Raw genomic sequence first — 21727 nt, forward strand, 5'->3', positions numbered from 1 at the left:
ACAGACCTGAGTTCTAATTCCGACCCTTTCACTGATTTAGCTGTATGACCCTTGGCAAATATTTTAATGTACTCGAGCTTCAATATTTTAGTAATAAGGATTTTTTCTAAGGACTTGATAACTATCAGTGAAGTTAGGGCAACAGTTTATGAAGCAGTCTGATATACAGTACACACTCATTGTACAAATTTGAAAAATACAGAAAATCTTTGAGATGAAAAAAATTGTAATCATATTACCCAGACATAATCAATGTTAATATTTTAGAATATATTATTCTAGTCTACTTTCAATGCACATGTGATTTTTTGTTTGGTTTTGAATCAGAGTCTCGCTCTGTCACCCAGGCTCTGGAGTAGCAATGGCGGGATCTGTACTCAATGCAACGTCTGCCTCCTGGGTTCAAGCAATTCTCGTGCCTCAGCCTCTTGAGTAGCTGGGATTACAGATGTGGGCCACCATGCCCGGCTAATTTTTGTATTTTTAGTAGAGACAGGGTTTCACCATGTTGGCTAAGCTGATCTCGAGCTCCTGACCTTAAGTGATCTGCCCACCTTGGCCTCCCAAAGTGCTGGGATTAAAGGCATGAGCCACTGCACCTGGCCGCATATGTGTATTTTTAAGAATGTAATAGTGTTTTATGAAATTTCAATCATATTCTATATATTGTTTATAAGCTTTTAAAAACTTGAGCGATGTCTTATATAATGCAAACATTTCCATGTCTTTAAATATTCTGCTGCTGATTTTTTTACTTAGTGTTCCTTAGTATGGATATATTTTAACCAGTCACTTTGCTATTGTTGGACCCTTAGATTGTTCCTTTGTTATTGATAATGCTGTTAACCTCTTTATATTTAAATATGTTTTACATATCCCTGAATTATTTTCCATAAATTAATTCGAAATAAAAACCTAGGTTAGTGGGTATGAGCATTTATAAGGGTGTCTACAAAAATTGGCCACAAAAAAAGTTGTACTAATTTTTACCCTTATATCAGAATAAGAAAACACCCATTTCTCTACTTTCACCAATTCATATTGTTTATTTTTTGATAGATAATATTTTTACATTATACAAAATTCAGAAAGTACAGTCACAGTCAGACTTCCTCTCTCTGTTGTCCAGCTGCCTAGTGCTCTTTCCTAGAGTTACCTGCTGTGACTTGTTCCTTCAGTATTCTTCCAGACAGTCTGTACTTGGTTTTTTTGTTTGTTTGTTTGTTTGTTTGTTTTGAGACGGAGTCTCGCTCTGTCGCCCAGGCTGGAGTGCAGTGGCCGGATCTCAGCTCACTGCAAGCTCCGCCTCCCGGGTTCACGCCATTCTCCTGCCTCAGCCTCCGGAGTAGCTGGGACTATAGGCGCCCGCCACCTCACCCGGCTAGTTTTCTGTATTTTTTAGTAGAGACGGGGTTTCACCGTGTTAGCCAGGATGGTCTGGATCTCCTGACCTCGTGATCCGCCCGTCTCGGCCTCCCAAAGGGCTGGGATTACAGGCGTGAGCCACCGCGCCCGGCCTGTACTTGGTATTTTTTAAAAGCCTTTTACCAGTTTGATAGGTGCAAGTAGTATCTTGCTTTTTTGATCTTTGATTATTAGTGGATGTGAACATGTTGGCAGTTTATTTTTTCTGTAATTTGCTTGTTCATACTCTGCCCATTTTTAAATTTAGGTGTTCATTTTTTTCTAAGAGTTTTTTACATATAAAGGATGTCAACTCTTGTGTTAGTTTTCCCTCAGTTTTCTAAAAGATTTTTAGTTTACATTTCAGTGGACATTTTCAGTTTTCACAAAGGAAAATACATTATTTACTTATAGTTTTAATTTTACACTTAATTCTGATCTATTTAAAATTGACTTTGGATTCTGATTAGAGATTATTTTACCCCACTTATTTTTTTGGTGTTAGAGTTGTTTTCCTATTCCCATACTCTGATCTAGCTCCCTAGTGCCAGGCAACAATCTTATGGAAAAGCCAGAAAGTTAATGTTTGCCAGATTGCCTTCCATGAATTGGACAATCAACTGTAGACTATGGGTGTTGGTGCCATCTAGTGTTGTAGATGGAAAATCAAGTCTGTGGAATGATCTATAATTGACTGTGGAATGAAGTCAGTTGGCCAGAGAAATTTAGTGAGCTGTGAATATTATTTTGCACTAACAGGTGAGCTGAAAATTTTTATAAACAAATTTGAATATTGACATCTTGTACCAAATCAAACAAATGCTTTCATCATACTACTGTAAACATTATGAAATGACCTTAAAGATTCCCCCCAAACCTGGATACTTAAATGAAGACATTAAAGTTTAAGGAGATCTGTTTAGAGCCTAGTGACTATTTGAATTCAGAATTTAAAGATGCATGCTTGAGACCTGGTGCAGTGGCTCACGTCTGTAATCCCAGCACTTTGGGAGGCTGAGGTGGGCGGATCACGAGGTTGAGAGATCCAGACCATCCTGGCCAACATGGTGAATCCTCGTCTCTAGTAAAAATACAAAAATTAGCTGGGCTTGGTGGCATACACCTGTAATCCCAGCCACTCCGGAGGCTGAGGCAGGAGAATCACTTGAACCCGGGAGGCAGAGGTTGCAGTGAGCTGAGATTGTGCCACTGCATTCCAGCCTGATGACAGAATTCCAGCTTGGTAACAGAGTGAGACTCTGTCTCAAAAAAAAAAAAAAGCATGCTTGTTTCAGCAGCACGTACACTAAAATTGGAATTATACAGAGAAGATTAGCATAGCCGTTGCACAAGGATGACACACAGAATTCATGAAGTGTTTCATATTTTTATATAAAAAATTTTAAAAAATGCTTTGGGTATTTAAGAATATTTGTATATTTTAGATTATAATGTAAGAAGTTAGCATATTAGTTTTCATTAAAAGTGTCACTTCCAGTTTATGAATTATTAGTATTCATTTTTGGTACCTTATGTTAAATTTTTTATGAACTTCAAAATGCTCGTTGTTTTGCTGTTTTAACTTGTACTGTCATTCATTTTCTAGACTAAAATCTTTTTCCAGTTCTTAAGATTTAATTCAGTAATGTTGAAGTGCTGTAATTTAGTCCATAGAGGGCATTATATTACAGCGTATGGTAGGGTTTTAAAAATTAACTCATTTCAGTAATGAAACATGTTAATATCATACCTTTGAGTAGCTCAGAATAGTTAAAATTTGAAATAAGCTTAAAACAACTGTGTAGCTATAATTGTTTCTTTCTTTTTTTTTTTTTTTTTAATGCCTGTTTTCTGTGGCTGGAAAGTAGAAATTATTTTAGCTTTCAAGAGCAGTATACATAAGCAGTGTCTTAACTTTCAGAGTAGCATTTTCAATCCAAAAGATTGCTTCTTTCCCACCCTCTTTCCCTTGCATCTCTAAATGTTGTAAAGGCAACGAAGCAAAACAAAAGCCTGAGTTTTTCTTGGGTGCAGAAGTAGAAAGAAATGGAGAAGGAAGAATGTCTTAGAATAAGAGCTGGCTGGGGTGGACTTAACAACTGCATAGTGCTGCCTGTTCTAAAATCTAAAATACAACTTTCTACTGTTTGAAATCTCGCCAGTTAGATACCACCACCCCCCATCCCAAGAAAAAAAAAACCCCACCAGAAAACATACACAGTTTCTGAGGTCATAAAAGAGTTTTTTGTTAGTAGGAATTGATTTATTCATGTAATTTTCCTACTTAAGAGGTAAGTGCACTAAGGAAAAGAGAGTTTGGTTTGAGATGTGAGCAGAGAAACCATGTAGGTAATTTTAGAGCATATTACCCTTTGGAAAGACATTATGGATATGTACTTGGGGAAGTTTTCATCTTTGATTTTTTTGTCATGCTTGGGAAAAGGGGATACTGGGGACATGGACATTGAGGAGTGGGAAATTGCCAAATATGAACTTTGAACAGTTTATTGCAAAAGTTCTGTGTAAAGCTGATTTTGAGTTCAGGAAAAAGAGGATGCTTTCCTCCTCTTCTCCCCTCCACATACACACAATATGAAATAGGACTTAGAATTCATACAACACTTTTATTGGCTTGCAGTATAAATAAAGGAGTTTTCTGTGGCCTCTCCTTTGTGAGCCTTTGCTTTTTAGAGAAAAGAGGTTCTTGTATCAGATAATCAAAATGCCATTCTGCAAGTTGGGACATATGTGCTCTACTTATAAATTGTCCTTGAAAGAAGTTTTAATTTTTTAAAAAAGTTATGTGGTTGAAGGAAAATAAAATAAATGAAGATAAGTTTTTAACAGGTTTATGTCCTTTCTTTGACTTGTTAAGTTGGGGTTCATTGTGGAGTAGGACCATATTACCTATGCATATGTAAATTTTTCTCAGCTGGAAAATAATAGAACTATACAGCAAGGACAATAGTTTGTGTATGAGAGGGGGGCAATTCTGTTTAGAAAGATTGGGTTATTGCCTAGAATTAAATGACTTAATATATAAGCTTTCCTAGATGTGCCTTACTTGTCTTGTTGTCTCTTAGTTTGATTGTTATTTTTAGCATAGTGGTAAGTAAATAGCACTTACATAGTGCCTCCTTTTTGTCAGGCAATGTCCTTAAAGGCTTCTATTTTAGTAGAGATTATATGATTTTCACAATAAACATAGCCCATCTAGCTTTACATCTTTTAACAAATTTGTGTCATACCAGTTTTTCAGATTTAAGCACTTTTTTGCTTATCTTGCCAAACTTAAAACAAGTCTAATTGAAAAACTTCGTAAGAAAGAACTGGGCAAAACGTCAATTGATTTCCACAAGCTAGTTTTCCTTGTACACTTACAAAGCCCATAAAAATTAAAGAAGTAGATGTCATTATGTAGGCTGAAATGTTTACTAAACTTCAGGGCTCCTATTTTGACTTTTTAATCTGCCAGAGGTGCTATTAGGTATGTTTAATGTTTAGATGAGTGGGTATGTTTTATTACACATTCGTGCCCCTCTCGGGCTTTTTTCTTTAATTGTTAAGCCAAATCAAGTACCACAGAAGATACAAGTAGTCTTAAGTGCCGAGTAACTTGATCACAATAAATCTTTTTTCTTCTACTAGTGAAGTAATCTCTGACTTGAAAATAGTGTTTTAATACTATAGTTGAGTATTTTATTCTAATGCTAGTTATTTATTGGCTTTCAGTTTTAAGGGACTTGTTATTAGAAAATTAGTATTTTGTATTTACTAAATAGTTAGAGATTCTGAATGTTGTGTGAAGAGGCCAGACATTTTCAGGCCATGATATGACTTGATGACTGGGTTCTCAAATATCACGTTATGCAAGGGTTCAGTGAATAAAGTTTAAAGTTAAATATTAACTTGTGCTGAGAATACTGGGCTCTTTTAAAAATTACTTTTCTTTATTTATGTTTGGAGTTAGAGAGGCAGATAGGGAAATAAATGTGTCATTGGTATTCAAGCCACTTCCTTTTTCCCCTCTCATTTTCCTAATTTTAGTTCTTTCTATGTTTAACTCTTAGATGTTTTTAATTTTTGTGGGTACATAATAGGAGTGTATATTAATATCAAGCCACTTCTGATATTAAGGATTTTGCAGCCCACAGATAGCAGGTTCCAAAAAATATCTCTATTTCATTGTAGTTATACAGTCTTAAGTATGTATTTTTGTACATAGGCTACATACCTTACAGTATTTTTGCAAATTCCTTTTTAAAATATTTGAGCTGCTCTGTTACTGCCTTTTCTGCTTAGGTGGATATATGTATCAGGTAAATTGATTGTGGAACGTAATTAGAGACACTGCATTGGAATGAAAGTCAGTTTTATAAAGTTGAACACAGATTTTTAAAGTGCTGTACATAGATTTGTTTTTATATTTTTCTGTAAAATTTTAGGCCATGTGTGGTGGCTCATCCCAGCACTTTAGGAGGCTGAGGCGGGAGAATTGCTTGAGCCCAGGAGTTTGTGACCAGCTTAGACAACACAGGGAGACCTTGTCTCTAAAAAAAAAAAAAAGTGTAAAAATAAAAAATAAATTAACTGGGCATGGTGGCACATGCCTATGGTGACTGAGGTGGGAGGATCGCATAAGCCTGGGAGGTTGAGGTTGCATCATGAGCCATGCTTGCGCCACTGCACTCCAGCCTTGGTGACAGAGCAAGACTCTGTGTCAGAAAAAAATAAAAAATAAAATTTATAGTTTGCTTTTATGTCATTTTCTCATGGCAGATAGTATCATTAGCCCGTGAATACATCTCCCCAAGCTAAGAATCTATTTATAGTGTCTGTAGTGATACCTAATAAATAATGAAAGATTGAGTTGGAGCAGGTGATGATTAAGAGTTAGTGTATGTTTGTAAGTCTCTGAATTTCCATAATTGTAAAAGGAAAAAAAGATATTAGGAAGATTAGGTTGCTAACATTGAAGTCTGTTTTCTGTTCAAGTAATATGTTCAATAAACATTGCTAATTTGACTTATTTTCCGCTTATCCCTTCATAAGGTGCAAAATGCTGAATGTTTTATGTCTTAATAAACTTAGGAGCAATTAAGGAGACATCATTTCACAAGCTTGAAATGTAGGCTATTACTATTTGATCAGTCCGTTTTTATCTTATCAGGTAACCATCAATTTTAGAGTTTCAAATGAAAGTGAAAACCAGTAGCATAATTCGACCATGTGTTAAAAAAAAGAAAGAAAAAAACTGCATATGGCTTTAAGTGCATTTCAAATACATTCAGTGGTTAGTTCTAAGAACAACCCTTATTTCCTTTCTTTTGGTAACCTGCCCTCTCCCTGCAAATGTAGCTCCATTTGGTATGAGCAACAAGGCAAATGCCTAAAACAATCAACAGTTAGAAGGAAAGCATTAATGCTGGAGTATTAGTAGCCTAGTTACAGATTGCACTGCGTCAGACTGTTCCACACCCAGAAGACGTCAGGTGACTTCAGTTCTGCTGCAGTTGTGCAGCAGAGGAGACTGCAGACTTCGGTTGAGGAAACGGGTATTTCATGTCTCAGGGAGTAGATTTGTGCAGTTACAGCTTTTCTGTTGGTATGCATAATTAATAATTGGAGCTGCAAAGCAGATCGTGACAAGAGATGGACGGTCAGAAGAAAAATTGGAAGGACAAGGGTATATCTGCTTTTTAATTTCTTACTCAGTTTTTATATGTGACCACTAATATATTTCTATGTATAAGCCTTGGAATTTAGATATTTTGGATTAAAAGTGAAACCACTGAAGAGTTGAAGGCTAAAGGATTAAAACAGCTATCTCACGTGTTTTTACATTTAGTTGTATACCAGAAAATGTCATGCTGTTCTGTTTCACTGGCATTCGGTTTAGTCTTTTCAGTCCTGCCGTTTAGGTTCTGTTCTCTAATCTTGCACATTGTAAACAGTATAGATCTGACAGATTTCATTTGTTCGTCACTTGGATGTGGTAAATATACATTGCTGTTTCTGTATTTTGTAGTGACATATCTTCCGTGACTATTTTAAACAAACCTTACTTGGTGTAGTTGAAATTCTGTGCAAAGGTTTGTAGGTAGCAAGATACTGTGTTTGCAGTAAGCCTCTTTTCTTTGAAAATCTGATTTGAACCTTTAAAATTATTACCAACTTTCTTTTAATCAGATTATATGCATCTTGAAATCATTCAAATTATACACAGTATGATTACACAGTAATTTTAAATGCATGTCTATATTTAAGTCACTAACCTTTGTCCTTGTAATGACCAATCAGTGATTTTGATCCCTTTTCCTCCCCCTTGAAAGCCCAGATCCTTTCAAATCTCAGTGGATCATTGTGTAAGAATTTAAGCCTGTAAATGGCAAAATGTTGACTAGAATGAATATTTAAATAATATTTTATTATGTAGATGGTTAAATCTACCTTTTTTTTTTTTTTTTTTAAAGAAGGTGGTAGGCTGTATATCTAACCACTTATAATAAATTAACTTAAAATTATTAGAGCTATTTTTAAGTAGCTCCAATAGACATTCTACATAAGCAGTTTTTTTCCTGGCTACATTCAAGTTTTATAATTAAAAAAATTATTTCCTTCAAGCAGGATTGGCAACAATATTTCTAAAAGCAGTATGTAGAGCTAATTACAGTAACTTTTACAATATCCTTTTAAAAATTTGTTTGTTCAATAAGGATGTGGGGAAAAGGTGAATTTAAGATTGAGATCATATTGAGACATTGGTAAGATTTTATGGTTGCAACTTATAAAACAGTAGAAAACCAAACAGCTTTGGGTTTTGCCTTTAGGATTTCTTTATATGTGAACCTAAAGAGAAGGATTTTTTTTTATTTCTTCATCCTGTTACCCGTTACAGATTGATGAATTGATATATGGTAGCTTTTGCTAAGTGAAAATGATACAAATGATAATACAGTAAACACAGGCCTTAAAAGTAGGTGAAAAGTCATATCAGGGCTCATTCTGCAACTATTAAGACTCTATTAATAACTTAAGTCTTAGATCATTAAATAACATCCTAAGTTCTTTATTTGTTAAAGTAATTTAAGGGTATTATGAGACAGGAGAAATTAAGATCCAGTGTAGTTCATATTTTTTCCAGAGATGTGTTTGATTATTTTTAGGTACCCAAATGTAAAATTGAATTTACTCCTGAATATCTCTGGGGAGCCTCACTTTGTAAGTGGAATGGCCTAATATTTTTTAGTACTTGTCTGGCTGTTTTGGTCAGTAAGATTAACTTTGCCTGTTTTTCTGATTCAGTGGTGAAATTATGTTTTAGTATTTTCTCTATCAGCAGCCAATTTTAATATTAGAGTAATATTAATTTAAGGTTACAGAGTAAGAGTAAGGTTTAAATTGGAAATCACAGAAGTTGGAAGCTACCATGGAATGAGTTCTTCCTCAAAAAAAAAAAAAAAGAGTTTGATGGCAGAAAAAGGGCCTAATCTAGGGTCTAGGTAAATTTTTAAAATATACTTAAGCATTTTTCTACTTCATTCTCCCCCTGACCACCAGTATAGCATAGTGACAGATTGAGAGAGGTGCTCTGATTTCAGTGTTCTTTAAAAGGTGGTGTACACACACCACCGTGCGTGCGTGCTGATTAACTGGTATTTAAGATATTTAATCTTTCAGGCTAAAAGTGTTATTAATAATTTGTATTGTTTTATATATTCATATTTTCTTTAGGAGGATACTTATGACAAATGACATTTACATAGTATTTGATTATTGGGGTTATATGAGAAATTTTGAGTAAGGCAGTCGGAAGATTTTTAGGAGCTCAAAATAGGAAGGAATGAGTAGGCCTAGGGATTTGGATGGGGGTAGGAGAATGATATAACCACTAAAAAGCTGTAGTTGAGACAGTAAATAACTTTCTGGGTAGAACAGAATATTTAGGACAGGAGTTGAAAGGTAAGATTGGTATAGTCAAAGAATGTAGAAAATTTAGATGATCTAGATTAGGTTTCCTCATCCTTCTCTGTAGATGAGAATCATCTAGTGCTGCTTAAAAATGCAGATTCCTTAGGTCTTGACCTACCAAATCAGATTTTATAGGGCCTGGCCATCTGCATATTAAGCATCCTGGTGTAATTCATGTTGTTGGGCAAATTCGGGAAACAGTGATCTAGGGTTTAAGCCTTGTTTCTGATATATTTTGATTTTGGCTAGAACAAGAAACTTACCCTTTTTGGTCTTAATTTCCTCGTTTGCATGCTGTCCAGGGTTCCAGTTGAGAGGTTCTCTGGTTTTATGGAAAAGATACCCTGGGCCAGGCCGCAGAAGACACTGAGTTTTGGATTTCATTGTAAAAGAAATAAAAAGGCTTTGGAAGTTTTAAAGTAGAGAATGGTAAATGATAGCAGTTTTGAAAGACTGGTTTAGCGTGCCGCGTAAGATCAACTGGGGGAGAATAACCTATAGCCACACCAGTTAGGATGACTGTAGTTGTGCCCAGATTTAAAACAGATAGGCTTGAATGTGGCCTGAAATAGGAAGGAAAAAGAAGTGGTAGATTTGAGAAATTCAAGGAAGGAATACTTGGCATTTGGTATAGATTTGCAGGACAAGGATGAGGTATAAAGACTCAAGGGGCAACATGAAGTTTGAATTAGAGTGAAACATTGGCAATGACAGTCCTTTAGTATTAGGAGAAATAAAGCTAAAATAGAAAAGATGCCAAGTTGGGTTTCAAACACTTTGAATTTGAGAGTCAAATGCAGAGGGAGGCAGGTAAATACTGTGAGGCGATTGCACTGAAGGAACTGACTATTAAGAAAGGCAAGCCTAAAACCTATGTTACGGAGGTCTGCGGCATCAGGGAAGATGAGGAGTTATAGAGCAGTAAAAGAAGCAAGATAGTATAACTGATACTAAGGGGGGTAAGAATTTTCAAGAAGGAGTGGGCAATTAAATACTTAGAGAAACTGGTTAATATGAGGGAGAAATGGATGTGAATCTTTGAATCTTGTTAAATTTTAAAAGTAGGTGCAACACTATTCTTTATTGTTACAGTACTCTTTGGATTTGTCAGTTAATGTGCCAGAGGTGACCTTCAAGAGAAGTTTCTTTCTGTAGGATAGGGAAATAAATGTTTCTAGCATTAAAACTCAATGTAATTATATCTCAAGACAAACTAGTTTTGGACTGTTTCTGCAGCATACTTCCGCGTAGAGATTCTTATAGGACTCTCTGATATTGTGATAAGCTACTTTACATTTTTTGAAAGCCTTGAGTAAAGCTCAAACTGCCATTTTGGTAGAGAGGAGCAGGGGTCTTGGTGTTTGAAATGCCTTACTTGGGAAGGCCAAAAAATACCCAACAATGGAACTTTGGCATTAATTAATAATTACGGGGTCTACTGATTGGAAGGACTCTCCTTTCAGTTCTAAACTTGGTTAAAACTGAATATTTAGGCATTCATTAGATACATCTTCTAGATCTTGGGTTAGTAGTGCAGCACTACATAGGTATGTGTTATAGAGAATTTAGAAGGTAAATAGAAAAGCAAAACTCACATCACATAGAGAATGGTTTTTGGGGCATCTTTTTAACAGGATAATGTGTGTTGGGAGGGTTATGTGGTATATTTTATTCTGTAGTCGTTTTCTCCCATTAAGTGGGGAAATAACTTTTATTTTTTAAATACTGTACATTATTTTAATGACTACAGTATTTTAATTCCATGTAGTTAAATCAGGTTATTGCTAAAGTTTTGCAAGTACAGGTTGAACATTCCTAATCTGAAAATCTAAAAGCCAGAATGCTCCAAAGTCTGGAACATTTTGAGCACTGATGTGATGCCACAAGTAGAAAACTCCACCCATAAATACTTGACACAATCTTTGTTTCATTCACAGAATTATATAAAATACTGCGTAAAATTATTTTCAGGCTATGGGTATAACATGCAGATGAAACGGAGTGAATTTCATCTTTAGACTAGGGCCTCAATCCCAAGATACCTCATTATATATATGCAAGTATTCCAAAATATTTCCAAATATTCCAATGTATTCTAGTCCCAAGTATTACAGGAATACCTCAACCTGTAGAAACAATGCTGAAATGATTATAACTGAATATGTCTTTGTTTCTATTCGTGATTACTTGCAAATTTCTGGGTTATGTTATTTAGGCTTTGGGTGCCTTCTACAAAACTCTCCAGAAAGATTGTACAAATTATTTTCATTAGTGAATGTGAGTGTCCATCATGGATCTCTGGCTAAGGTTAAATGTATGTATTCCTTTCTTACAGTTTTTACTCTAAGATAGTTATTTTGTCAGTGTTAACTCATTAAGTTACTTGATAAGAACCAGCTTTGTATTGTAAGAATGTGTAAGCAGTGGGAGCAATGGTGGAAATACCCTTTCAATTTTATTTACTCAAGTCTGTGTACTACTAATCCTTACCAGGACCCATAACTGGTCTTTCCACTAAATTATATGTGTCACAGCCAAATTAAAATTACTCTTCCAAAATGTAGCTCTAATCATGGCACTTAAGGGATTTACCTTTACTTACTTTTCAAATGAAGTTTATAGTGTCTATCCTAGACGTTTAAAAGGCATTCCATGGCCTAGCCCCAACCTTTATAATTTCATCTCTCATTACTCCCTGTCTCTAGCCACATTGAAGGACTTGTTCTCTAAACATGCCTGTTCTTTGCCTTTGCTTGTGTTTTTCTCTCCACCTTGAATACCCTTTCTTCCCATTTCATTTTGCTCAAGTAGTCCTTACAAAGGACTTCTCCTTGAGGTGTTCACTAAGCCTCCCTTAGTGAGGGGAGGTAGTTCACTGTTCCTCACTCCCATCCCTCAGTTTTCACTTTGTACTTTTTCCCCCCCAAGGGAAGGGCATAAGGGGTCTCATTTTGTACTTTCTATTGCAATTATTTATGCATAAATATCTTGGCTCTTTTTCCAGCCTCCAAATTTTTTTGAAGGCTGACAACAGTGGTGGCTTCATCACTGGATCTTCTGGTTGACTTGGTGCAGCTTCTCAGTGAAGGGAAAGACTGAGAACTCCATTGTTCAGCCAGGTTTACTTCTGGCCGTAAACCCACATAAATTTTTGGAAAATGTTAAAATATGTTTTCAAGTGGGAGAAATTAGAAAAAGGATTTCCCCACTTCTCCCCTTCTTAAAGGAACAATTCAGCAACTTAAGGAACTTCTGTAGATTCAGAATTTTTAGAATATTCCTGCAGATAAGACATTCTATTAATCATTTATTCCAACTTTCTATTTTACTGATAAGGAAACCAAGAAAACGAGAGATTTAAATATTTATCAGGCCATCACAGGACCATGCCACTGGTCCATACTGGCATGAAGCCTTTGTTTTTATCTTAAAATTTATATTTACATTTATATAATTTATTCTTGAATAACCAAAGAATGAAAAGTATATAAAAGCTAAAATGGCCTATGTTTTGATATTTTATTTGTGCATTGTCTAGTTGTGGCATGTTATTGAATGTCATATACTTCTTTCGTATTGTCCTCACTGCAATAAAAAAGGCCGGCAGTTGTCTGTCACACTAATCATGGAAGAAGGTAGGTGAGGTTAGTCATTTAGTACAGGTATTGTCAAAAGGTTAAACCTAGTGGGAATTTCCTGGGCCAGGAGAATAATTTCTTTTCGTCTTTAAGGATTGGATTACATGCTTGGATGTAGGCAGAATATCTAGGCAGAGAATAGAATTCTTAAATTTGTTCTCTGGGTGTCCCCCAAGTTCCCTTTTTATTTACAGCCATCTCAGTATCTGCAGGAGATTATTTCCAGCCCTCCACTGTGCGTCCCCCCACACCATGGATACCAAAATCCACAGAGGCCCACGTCCCTTATATAAAATGGTGCAGTATTTTCATATAACCTACGCACATCTTGCTGCATGCTTGAGATCATCTCTGAGTTAATTTTTACAGTGTAGATAGTTGTTACATTGTTCAGGGAATAATGACAAGAAAAAAGTCCATACTTGCTTAGTACAGATGCAGTCATCATAGGCCTAGCTACATTTTTCCATCCACAGTTAGTTGAATCTGCAGATGTGGAACCCACAGATAGAGAGGGCTGACTGTATTCATTTGGTCCCATCTCTTGCTAGAATTTGGGCTGAAGGATGATGATTAATTTAGGCAGTACTTTTCTTTGCATCCTTGGAGCAGTGATCCGACACCACATTTATACTTATTTCTCTGCTCTATCATGAATAAGGCTGACATATTACTGAGTGTGTGTGTATTTTTTTTAGTCTGCTTCATGGCTTTCAAGTTTGTTTGATTCAGCTGCCCCTTAGGCATTTGACGTATTATAGACACTAAAATATTTTGTGTTGTCTTTCTTCAAATACTATATCACTACTATATTCTATATAACATTTACTTATGAAGCTCAATGCAATTTAAAAACTGAAAAATTATCAAATTATCAAATATTAATGATAATTATTTGTACTGTTCGTTGATTCGGTGTACATATATTGTGTGTACAATAGTTATATAAGGTTATGGAAGAAGAAATATAACTGATTTACTTCCTAGTGAAGTTCATTCTGTGTTTTGAACTAGTAATTTGCTTTGAGCTTTCCCCTCCCCCAACTCTAGTATATTAAGCTTTAAGTTTCTAGAGTTAACGCCATTTCGCTTTTGTTAGTAGAAAATAGGATTTTGAGCAGTAACTTCCTGTTTCTAAGACTTGGTGCCTACTTATTTTAAGTTTAGATGCCAGTAAGAAGGAAAATTTAAACTACAGTAAATTACACATTGAACCAGTTTATTTTCTAATTTTAGGTTTCTATTTATGTAGGTCTTGATCAATTCCAATAATTTAAAATAATAACTACATGCTTATCAAAATATCAGAAATACAGACTTGTCATAGGAAAAGTTCTCATTTTAACGTTCTTTGCAATTGAAAGTCGTTGAAGTGAGTGCAGGTAGGGAGAGTCATGTATATCCAACATACTTAAAGAGAAGATACTTAGCTTTACCTTAGAGAAAATGAAATTAAAGGTAGGATTGTTCTGTAAAGAGAAAATTATCATTTTCTCTTTAGGAAAATGATAGGAGTGAGAAACTAGAACTGTTTTCTGCCCTTTTTTGTTGTTTTCTCCTAGTAAAGCTGGAAATAGAGTCTAGGATTAAGGGAAATATTGAAAACTAGATGAACTAATGAAGTAAACTGGTGAATTTAATTATAAATGAAGCATGTGTGGTGTTATTGAACTTCACTTTTCTCTTAGAGAAATTCATATTATCCTTAGAAGACAGTAAACAGCCATAGGTAGTTTTTATGTTCCTGCAACCTATTGAGGCATTTTCTACTTGAAATATAGGAAAAAGACCACTGGCTGGGCCTTGTAGCTCATGCCTATAATCCCAGCACTTTGGGAGGCCATGGTGGGAGGACTACTTGAGCCCAGGAGTTCGAGACCAGTCTGGGCAACATAGGGAGGCCCTGTCTCTACAAAACTTTTAAAAAATTAGCTTGGTGTGGTGGTGCATGCCTCTGGTCCCAGCTACTTGGAAGGCTGAGGTGGCAGGATTGCTTGAGCCCAGGAGGTCAAGGCTGCATTGAGCTATGATGGTGCCACTCTGCTCCAGCCTGGGTGACAGAGGGAGACCCTGTCTTACAACAACAACAACAACAAAAAGAATTTGATTGACTTTATCTTGGCACATAAAAACCGGTAACTATGAAAATAAATGTATTTTAGTTCATTCTTAACATAATTTAGTTTTTAATCACAGCTGTGCATAAAGTTTTAGAATAAACGGAGGATGAATCAGGTTTTTGGGATTTAGGGGAATGTAATTTTTGCCACAAAATTGTATACTAGCACAAAATGGCTTCTTTCGCTTTATGATTGAATTTCACAGTGGATCATTTATAATGTCCCTTCACAAAAAATGTTTAGTGGTTTAAAAGTGTACTTTCCCGGGAGCTCTTCCTAATCTTTTGAAGTGAGGCTCTGTTTTGAAATGCCTTGTTGGACTGTCAGCAGTTCTCCAGCGTAAAATTCCAACATTAACTTTGTGGAATTTCAGGTTAATAGCAAGATTTGCAATTGTGCACTGTTGATTTGGGTGGTTTTATCTGACAAGACATTTAGCTAATGAGTGAGGCTGGATGGTGAATTTAAACAGTAAGGAATATTTATGAGCTTGGATTAATTTTGAAGATTACTTAGCCGATGTTTTCTTATGATAATTTTCTTTCGTATGCAACTTCATAACTTCAGGGACTCATTTAACAATACTAAACTTGGGTAAGAGAATCTTGTACTCCTCAAATATTGTTGGTTACTAGAGAGCTAGAAATACATATTTTTTAAATCACAAACCATCTTTTAGTTCATATTATGTGGGGAAAGGAGTATGTGTGTGAAAACGCAGTGTTTAAAACTATTTTAATTGTAAAGGCCATTTGTTCTCTGTAATAATAAGGTTCTATCCTAGGTGTAGGATTGGTTTTTTTATAAAATGAATAGTAAACATTGACTTAACTTCACATCTTTATGTTTGGCTTCTATTTGCTGGAGATTTTCTAGAAATGGTATTTCTCTTTTCGTTATATGCTTTGTCAAGTTTATTGCTTATTTAAAATTTTTTATATCATTCTTAAACTCACCAATGTCTTTTTTATCTATTTTTATAGTTTTTATGTATATGTAATTACATATATAGTTATAGTATACATTTATTATTTTTAAGGTGAGAACAGTTTTGATTGCTTCTAGAAAACAATTTAAAGAAAACATGGTTTATTCATATTGAATCTCTTAATGAAATTTATTGGTCTCACCTATAACTCTACTCGTAGTGTTAGTACATTGTGTCTCTTGTCTCAATTGTTTAAACTAAGGTAGAAACAGCACTTGGTATTCTCAAGTAGGCTAAAAAGCAAACTTGAGTATTAATATAGTCTTTTAAATACAAAAGAGTGATATACAAAATATAATATTAGTATAGTCCTTTAAATACAAAAGAGTATAATAGAGTGAGACCTTCATGGTCAGACTTGAATTTCAGTTTGTAACCCTACACAATTTATTTAACAATATGTTTACATTACAAATATACAGATACATTTGCATCATATATGTAATGCAGATAATACTTTTTAGAGTTGTTGTAATTGGAGGTAATGTATATACAATGTTCTCAGCACACTGCCTTGCTCAGACTGGGAGATTACAAAATCATTGTAGAACGGGGAAGTATAGAAATTCTGCTGTTTGTTTATTGTGCTATTTGTTTATCATGTAAAGTGTTATTTTCTTAGGCACGGTGGTTCAAATTCACCAAAGCACTGTAACGTTGTCGAAGTAAGATAGGAAAGATTTAGTGGAAGAGACAAGGATCTGAAATTTCGCATGTATCTTTTAAAAAACTCTAGTTAAAGGAAGAGGAGAGAGCCAAGAGAGGTGCTGGTTTGCCAGGTATTTGGATGAGATACTTTTGTAGCAATAACAGGTACCCATGAGCCTGAGACTTGCTAATTGAAACCTCTTTAGATATACTTTCAGAGAAAGTTGAATTCACCTTTTTTAAAAAATCAGGGCTTAGCTAAGCATCACATTTAATATTTGATTGCGTTTCTTGTCCTTATCTCTTGACCTCATCTCTTACCTCTTGAGCTTTAGTACCTTTATTTAGTGTGTTCAGTTCACCAAGCATTTCCATATGTGAAATTTACAGTTTAGCTTCAAATACTTCCTTAGGTGGGTATTATTTTTCTAATTTTACACGCGGGGAAACAGAGATTACATTATCTTCTCAGATCATATTGATACTAACCTGAAGGAAGAAATAGGACTCAAAAGAAATAGGACTCAAGCTCCTCTTAATGTCTTTATGAAGAGAGCTAAACTCTGCACAGATCCTTTTTCAGGTGAATGCTTACTGTGTTGAGATAAAAGCTTACTATTATGTAAGTACTAAATTTTCAGTTCTGAATTCTAATTACTTTTCCTGGCATTTGGGAAGAATTTGATTAAGGATTGTGATTCCTAATAAATATGTAATTATTATAAACATTATGGTTGTGAAAAACATAAAATTTTAATACCATTCTAATATTTATATATTTATTTCCTATTTAACTGCCATTCTCATTCCTCACCTGGCATTATTAAAGAGAACTTAATATTTGCTTTTGCTTCAAAAGTAGGTATTTTTTTTTGCCAGCCATTCCCTGTCCTAGTATTTTTAGGAACAGCCAAGCCAGTTCAACTCCCCCCTGCCCCGCCTTCCCAGACAAAAGCTCTTTAAAATTGAAACCTGACTTCGGGCTATTCAAAGAAGAACGTAAGAATTTGATTTGAGTTAAAATGTAATTGGATGACTTCTGCATGTAAGGCATGCACAATGCAGGCTGACACTATTTTTAGCTATGGCAGATGACATTTATGATTACCAAATGTAGGCAACTCTTCTTACTGTGCATTGAGCGAGAAGTTTTTATTTTAAAGAAAAAATTTAAGTGTACTGACTTATTTTGAATTAAAATTTTAGTTTGATAAAGATGCTATTACACAAAACAATCATTTTCCACATTTTTATCTTGTGGATAAAACAAACAAATGTTGGCAAGGACTGCAGAGCATTAAATTTTTTCTAAACTACAAGGGTTTGTTAAAATTGATGAGCATTATTTTTAGCAATTCATAAGCATTCCCCCAAAGTTATACATGGAAAAGTACTGCTAGATTCATCTCAGATCTTTGAAAGGATGTTTAATGAACATTTTATATGAGTAAGGTTGAGGCCACAGAATAGGGTTACCTTGTATGATTAACCCTTTATTCTGCAGTATAGGAGACTTGAGGAACCATGAAAAGTTAAACTTTCCTTATATAAACTCTTTGTCTTAATTTTGGTTTTTCAAAAATAAGGAGCCACTAAAGTGATTACCGAGGAGTCCAAAATTAGCATTTTGGTGATCCTGTAGTTCTTATTGAAAGGTGTCCTTTATTTTAATTTGAAAATTAAATGTTTCTGTTCTAAAAATAATCTGGCTGCTATTCAGACAATGCAGCAAGCATTAATGATGTAGGTAATGGGAATATAAAGATGAAAGGCATTTATCAGTTTTCCGGGGTCTAGTAAGGGGAGACAAGCCTGCAAAACAGTGTTTTCTTTTTTATAAATTACCTGAAAGCTTTTTTGTTATTTAATAAATGTAGACATCTGAAAATAGTGTAAATAAAATAAATGTTAAGTCTAAAGCATAGAAACATTTTTTAAATACATCAATTAGAATTAGTAACCTGTCATAAGGTATACATTCATTCTAATCAGTCAAGTGGTATCTCATTGTGTTTTGGTTTGCATTTTTGTAATGACTAAATGATGTTGAGTGTTTTTTCATGTGCTTATTGGCCATTTGTGTATCTTATTTGGAGAAATGTCTATTCAAACCCGTTGTCTATTTTAAATTGTTTTTTACTGTTGTAAAAGTTTTTAAATATATTCTGAGTACAAGTCTCTTATCAGATCATTGGTTTGCAAGTGTTTTCTCTCATTCTGTGTGGTATCTTTCCACTTTCTTTGTGGTGAAAGTTTTTGATTTTAATGAAGTCCAATTTATCTTTTTTTCTTTTGTTGTTTGTGCTTTTGGTGTTATATGTAAGAAATAATTGCCTAATCCAAAGTCATGAAAATTTACACTTATTTTTTTCTTAAAGAGTTTTCTGGCTGAGTGCCGTGACTCATGCTTATAATCCCAGCACTTTGGAAGGCTGAGGCAGGAGGATTGTTTGAGCCCAGGAAGCTGAGGCTGCCTGCTTTGGCACCACTCCACTCCAGCATGGGCGACAGAGTGAGACCCTGTCTCAACAACAATAACAACAACAAAAAGATAGGAAAGAAAGATAAGAGTTTTCTAGTTTAAGCTCTTAACTTTGACTCTTTGAGCCATTATGAGTTAACTTTTATATATGATATGAAGTAGAAGAATCCAACGTTATTTGTTTTGCTGTTGGATATCCAGTTGTCCCAGCACCATTTGCTTAAAAGACTGTTTTTTTCTCATTGAGTTGCCTTGGCACCCTTGTCAAAGTCAGTTGACCATAAATGTAATGGTTTATTTCTGGGTTATCAGTTGTATTCCACTAATCTACCTGTTTGTTCTTGTGTAACTACTCTACTGTCTTAATCACCATACTTTTTTAGGAAGTTTTGATATAGGGAGGTTCGAGTACTCCAACCTTTGTTGTACTTTTTCAAGTTCTTCTTTATTTTTTTGGATCCCTTATATTTCCATATGAATTTTGCAATTGACGTCAATTTTTGCTAAAAGACAGCTAGGATTGTGATGGTGTTTGTATTTTAGATCAATTTGAGGAGTGTTACTGTCTTAATGTCTTTCAATTCATGAACAGGAGTCTTTCCAATTATTTAAGTCTTCAATTTCTTTCGACAATGTGTTATTTATAGTTTATATGTCTTAAAATTATTTTCACTGTATTCCTAAGTATCTTATATTTTTCTGTGCTATTATAAATGGAATTATTTAATTCATTTTCAGATTGTTTATTGCTGGTGTATAGAAATACAATTTTTGTATATTGATATTGTGTCCTACAGCCATGCTGGACTCTCATTCATTATTTCTAGTAGCTTTTTTGTGGATTGCTTAGAATTTTTTAAATGTATACAGCAGGCCCTCATATCATTGTTTTGTTCAGTGTTGTTTCGTTACAATGTAGATGAGGAAAAAAAAGCAATTCCTGGCTGGGGCCACTGTCTGTATGGGATTTGTATGTTCTCCCCATGTCTGCACGGGGTTTTCTCTGGGTACTTTGTGGTTTCTTCCCATATTCTAAAGATGTACACATTAGGTTCATTGGTGTGTGTCAGTTGTCTCAGTATGAGTGTGTATGAGTGTGTCCTGTGATAGAATGTTGTCCTGTCCAGGGTTGGTTCCTGCCTTGCACCCTGAGCTGTCAGGATAGGCTCTGGCCACCTATGACCCAGAACTGGAATAAGCAGGTTGGAAAATGAATGAATGAATGAATGAATGAATGAATGAATGTAGATTATTGTAAAATAAAAACCCGTAAAGTATACAATAATGATGCAAATGCACAACAATCAATGGTGCAGTGTGAAGGCACTGAGTGATCCTGCCATGTTTGCTGTTTTTGAACTGTGTGGTGGCGGTAGGAGGTGCTTCTACAGCAGTGTTTGCTTTGTAAACATTTGTTCCTTGGTTTAACCCACTACTGCTACAACCACCATCACTGATTCACCAAAAATTGTGTTTTAAAAAAATCTTCCTTAAATGTATGTATAGCTTACATTATTTCAATGTTTAATAGTAGCAGTGTTTTGAGTCTTTAGATTTTTTTTTTTTTTTTTTTTTTTTTGAGACAGGGTCTTTCTCTCTTGTGCAGGCTGGAGTGCAGCGGTGTGATCTCAGCTTGCTGCAACCACTGCCTCCGGAGTTCAAGCGATTCTCCTGCCTCAGCCTCCCGAGTAGCTGGGATTACAGGCACCTGCCAACATGCCCGGCTAATTTTTGTATTTTTAGTAGAGACGGGGTTTCACCATGTTGACCAGGCTGGTCTCAAACTCCTGACCTCAGGTGATCCGCCTGCCTTGGCCTCCCAAAGTACAGGGGTTACAGGCGTGAGCCACTGCGCCCAACCTTTATTTAGAATGTGATGATGTTTTTGTCACCAGAAATATGCCATAGAAACTGAAGTCTTAGCCGGGCGCGGTGGCTCAAGCCTGTAATCCCAGCACTTTGGGAGGCCGAGACGGGCGAATCACGAGGTCAGGAGATCAAGACCATCCTGGCTAACACGGTGAAACCCCGTCTCTACTAAAAAATACAAAAAACTAGCCAGGCGAGGTGGCAGGCGCCTGTAGTCCCAGCTACTCGGGAGGCTGAGGCAGGAGAATGGCGTAAACTCGGGCGGCGGAGCTTGCAGTGAGCTGAGATCCGGCCACTGCACTCCAGCCTGGGCGACAGAGCGAGACTCCGTCTCAAAAAAAAAAAAAAAAAAGAAACTGAAGTATTGTTTATATAAATTAACCTATGGTAAATTGGTTTTGTTACATGTCATTTCACTTAAAGGCACAGTTTCCAGGAAGCTATCCTCAACATTTAAGTGAGGATTTACTGTATAAGATCATGTTATCTGCAAATAGAGTTTAGTCTCTTCCTTTCCAACATGGGTGCCTTGTATGTCTTTTTCTTGGCCAGTTGCGCTGCATAGCACCCCCAGGACAATGTTGGACCAGAAGTGGCAAGAATGGAT

At 35.4% G+C, this 21727-nt stretch overlaps 1 protein-coding gene and 1 non-coding gene across 5 annotated transcripts in view; both read left to right on the forward strand.

Moving 5' to 3' along the window:
• Positions 1 to 21727, forward strand: part of RTN4 (reticulon 4) — a 79465-nt gene that overhangs the window by 34670 nt on the left and 23068 nt on the right. The window contains exon 1 of one of the 4 annotated variants that reach the window (XM_015112350.3): positions 6905 to 7090. Within the exon in view, the coding sequence (XP_014967836.1) occupies positions 7057 to 7090 (34 nt within the window). The 5' untranslated portion in view covers positions 6905 to 7056. 4 annotated transcript variants of the gene reach the window in all.
• Positions 2687 to 2794, forward strand: LOC114672083 (U6 spliceosomal RNA). The gene has a single exon (XR_003722273.1). It is a non-coding gene; the product is annotated as a U6 spliceosomal RNA (small nuclear RNA).

This window comes from Macaca mulatta, chromosome 13, assembly GCF_049350105.2.
Source record: "Macaca mulatta isolate MMU2019108-1 chromosome 13, T2T-MMU8v2.0, whole genome shotgun sequence".
NCBI lineage: Eukaryota > Metazoa > Chordata > Mammalia > Primates > Cercopithecidae > Macaca > Macaca mulatta.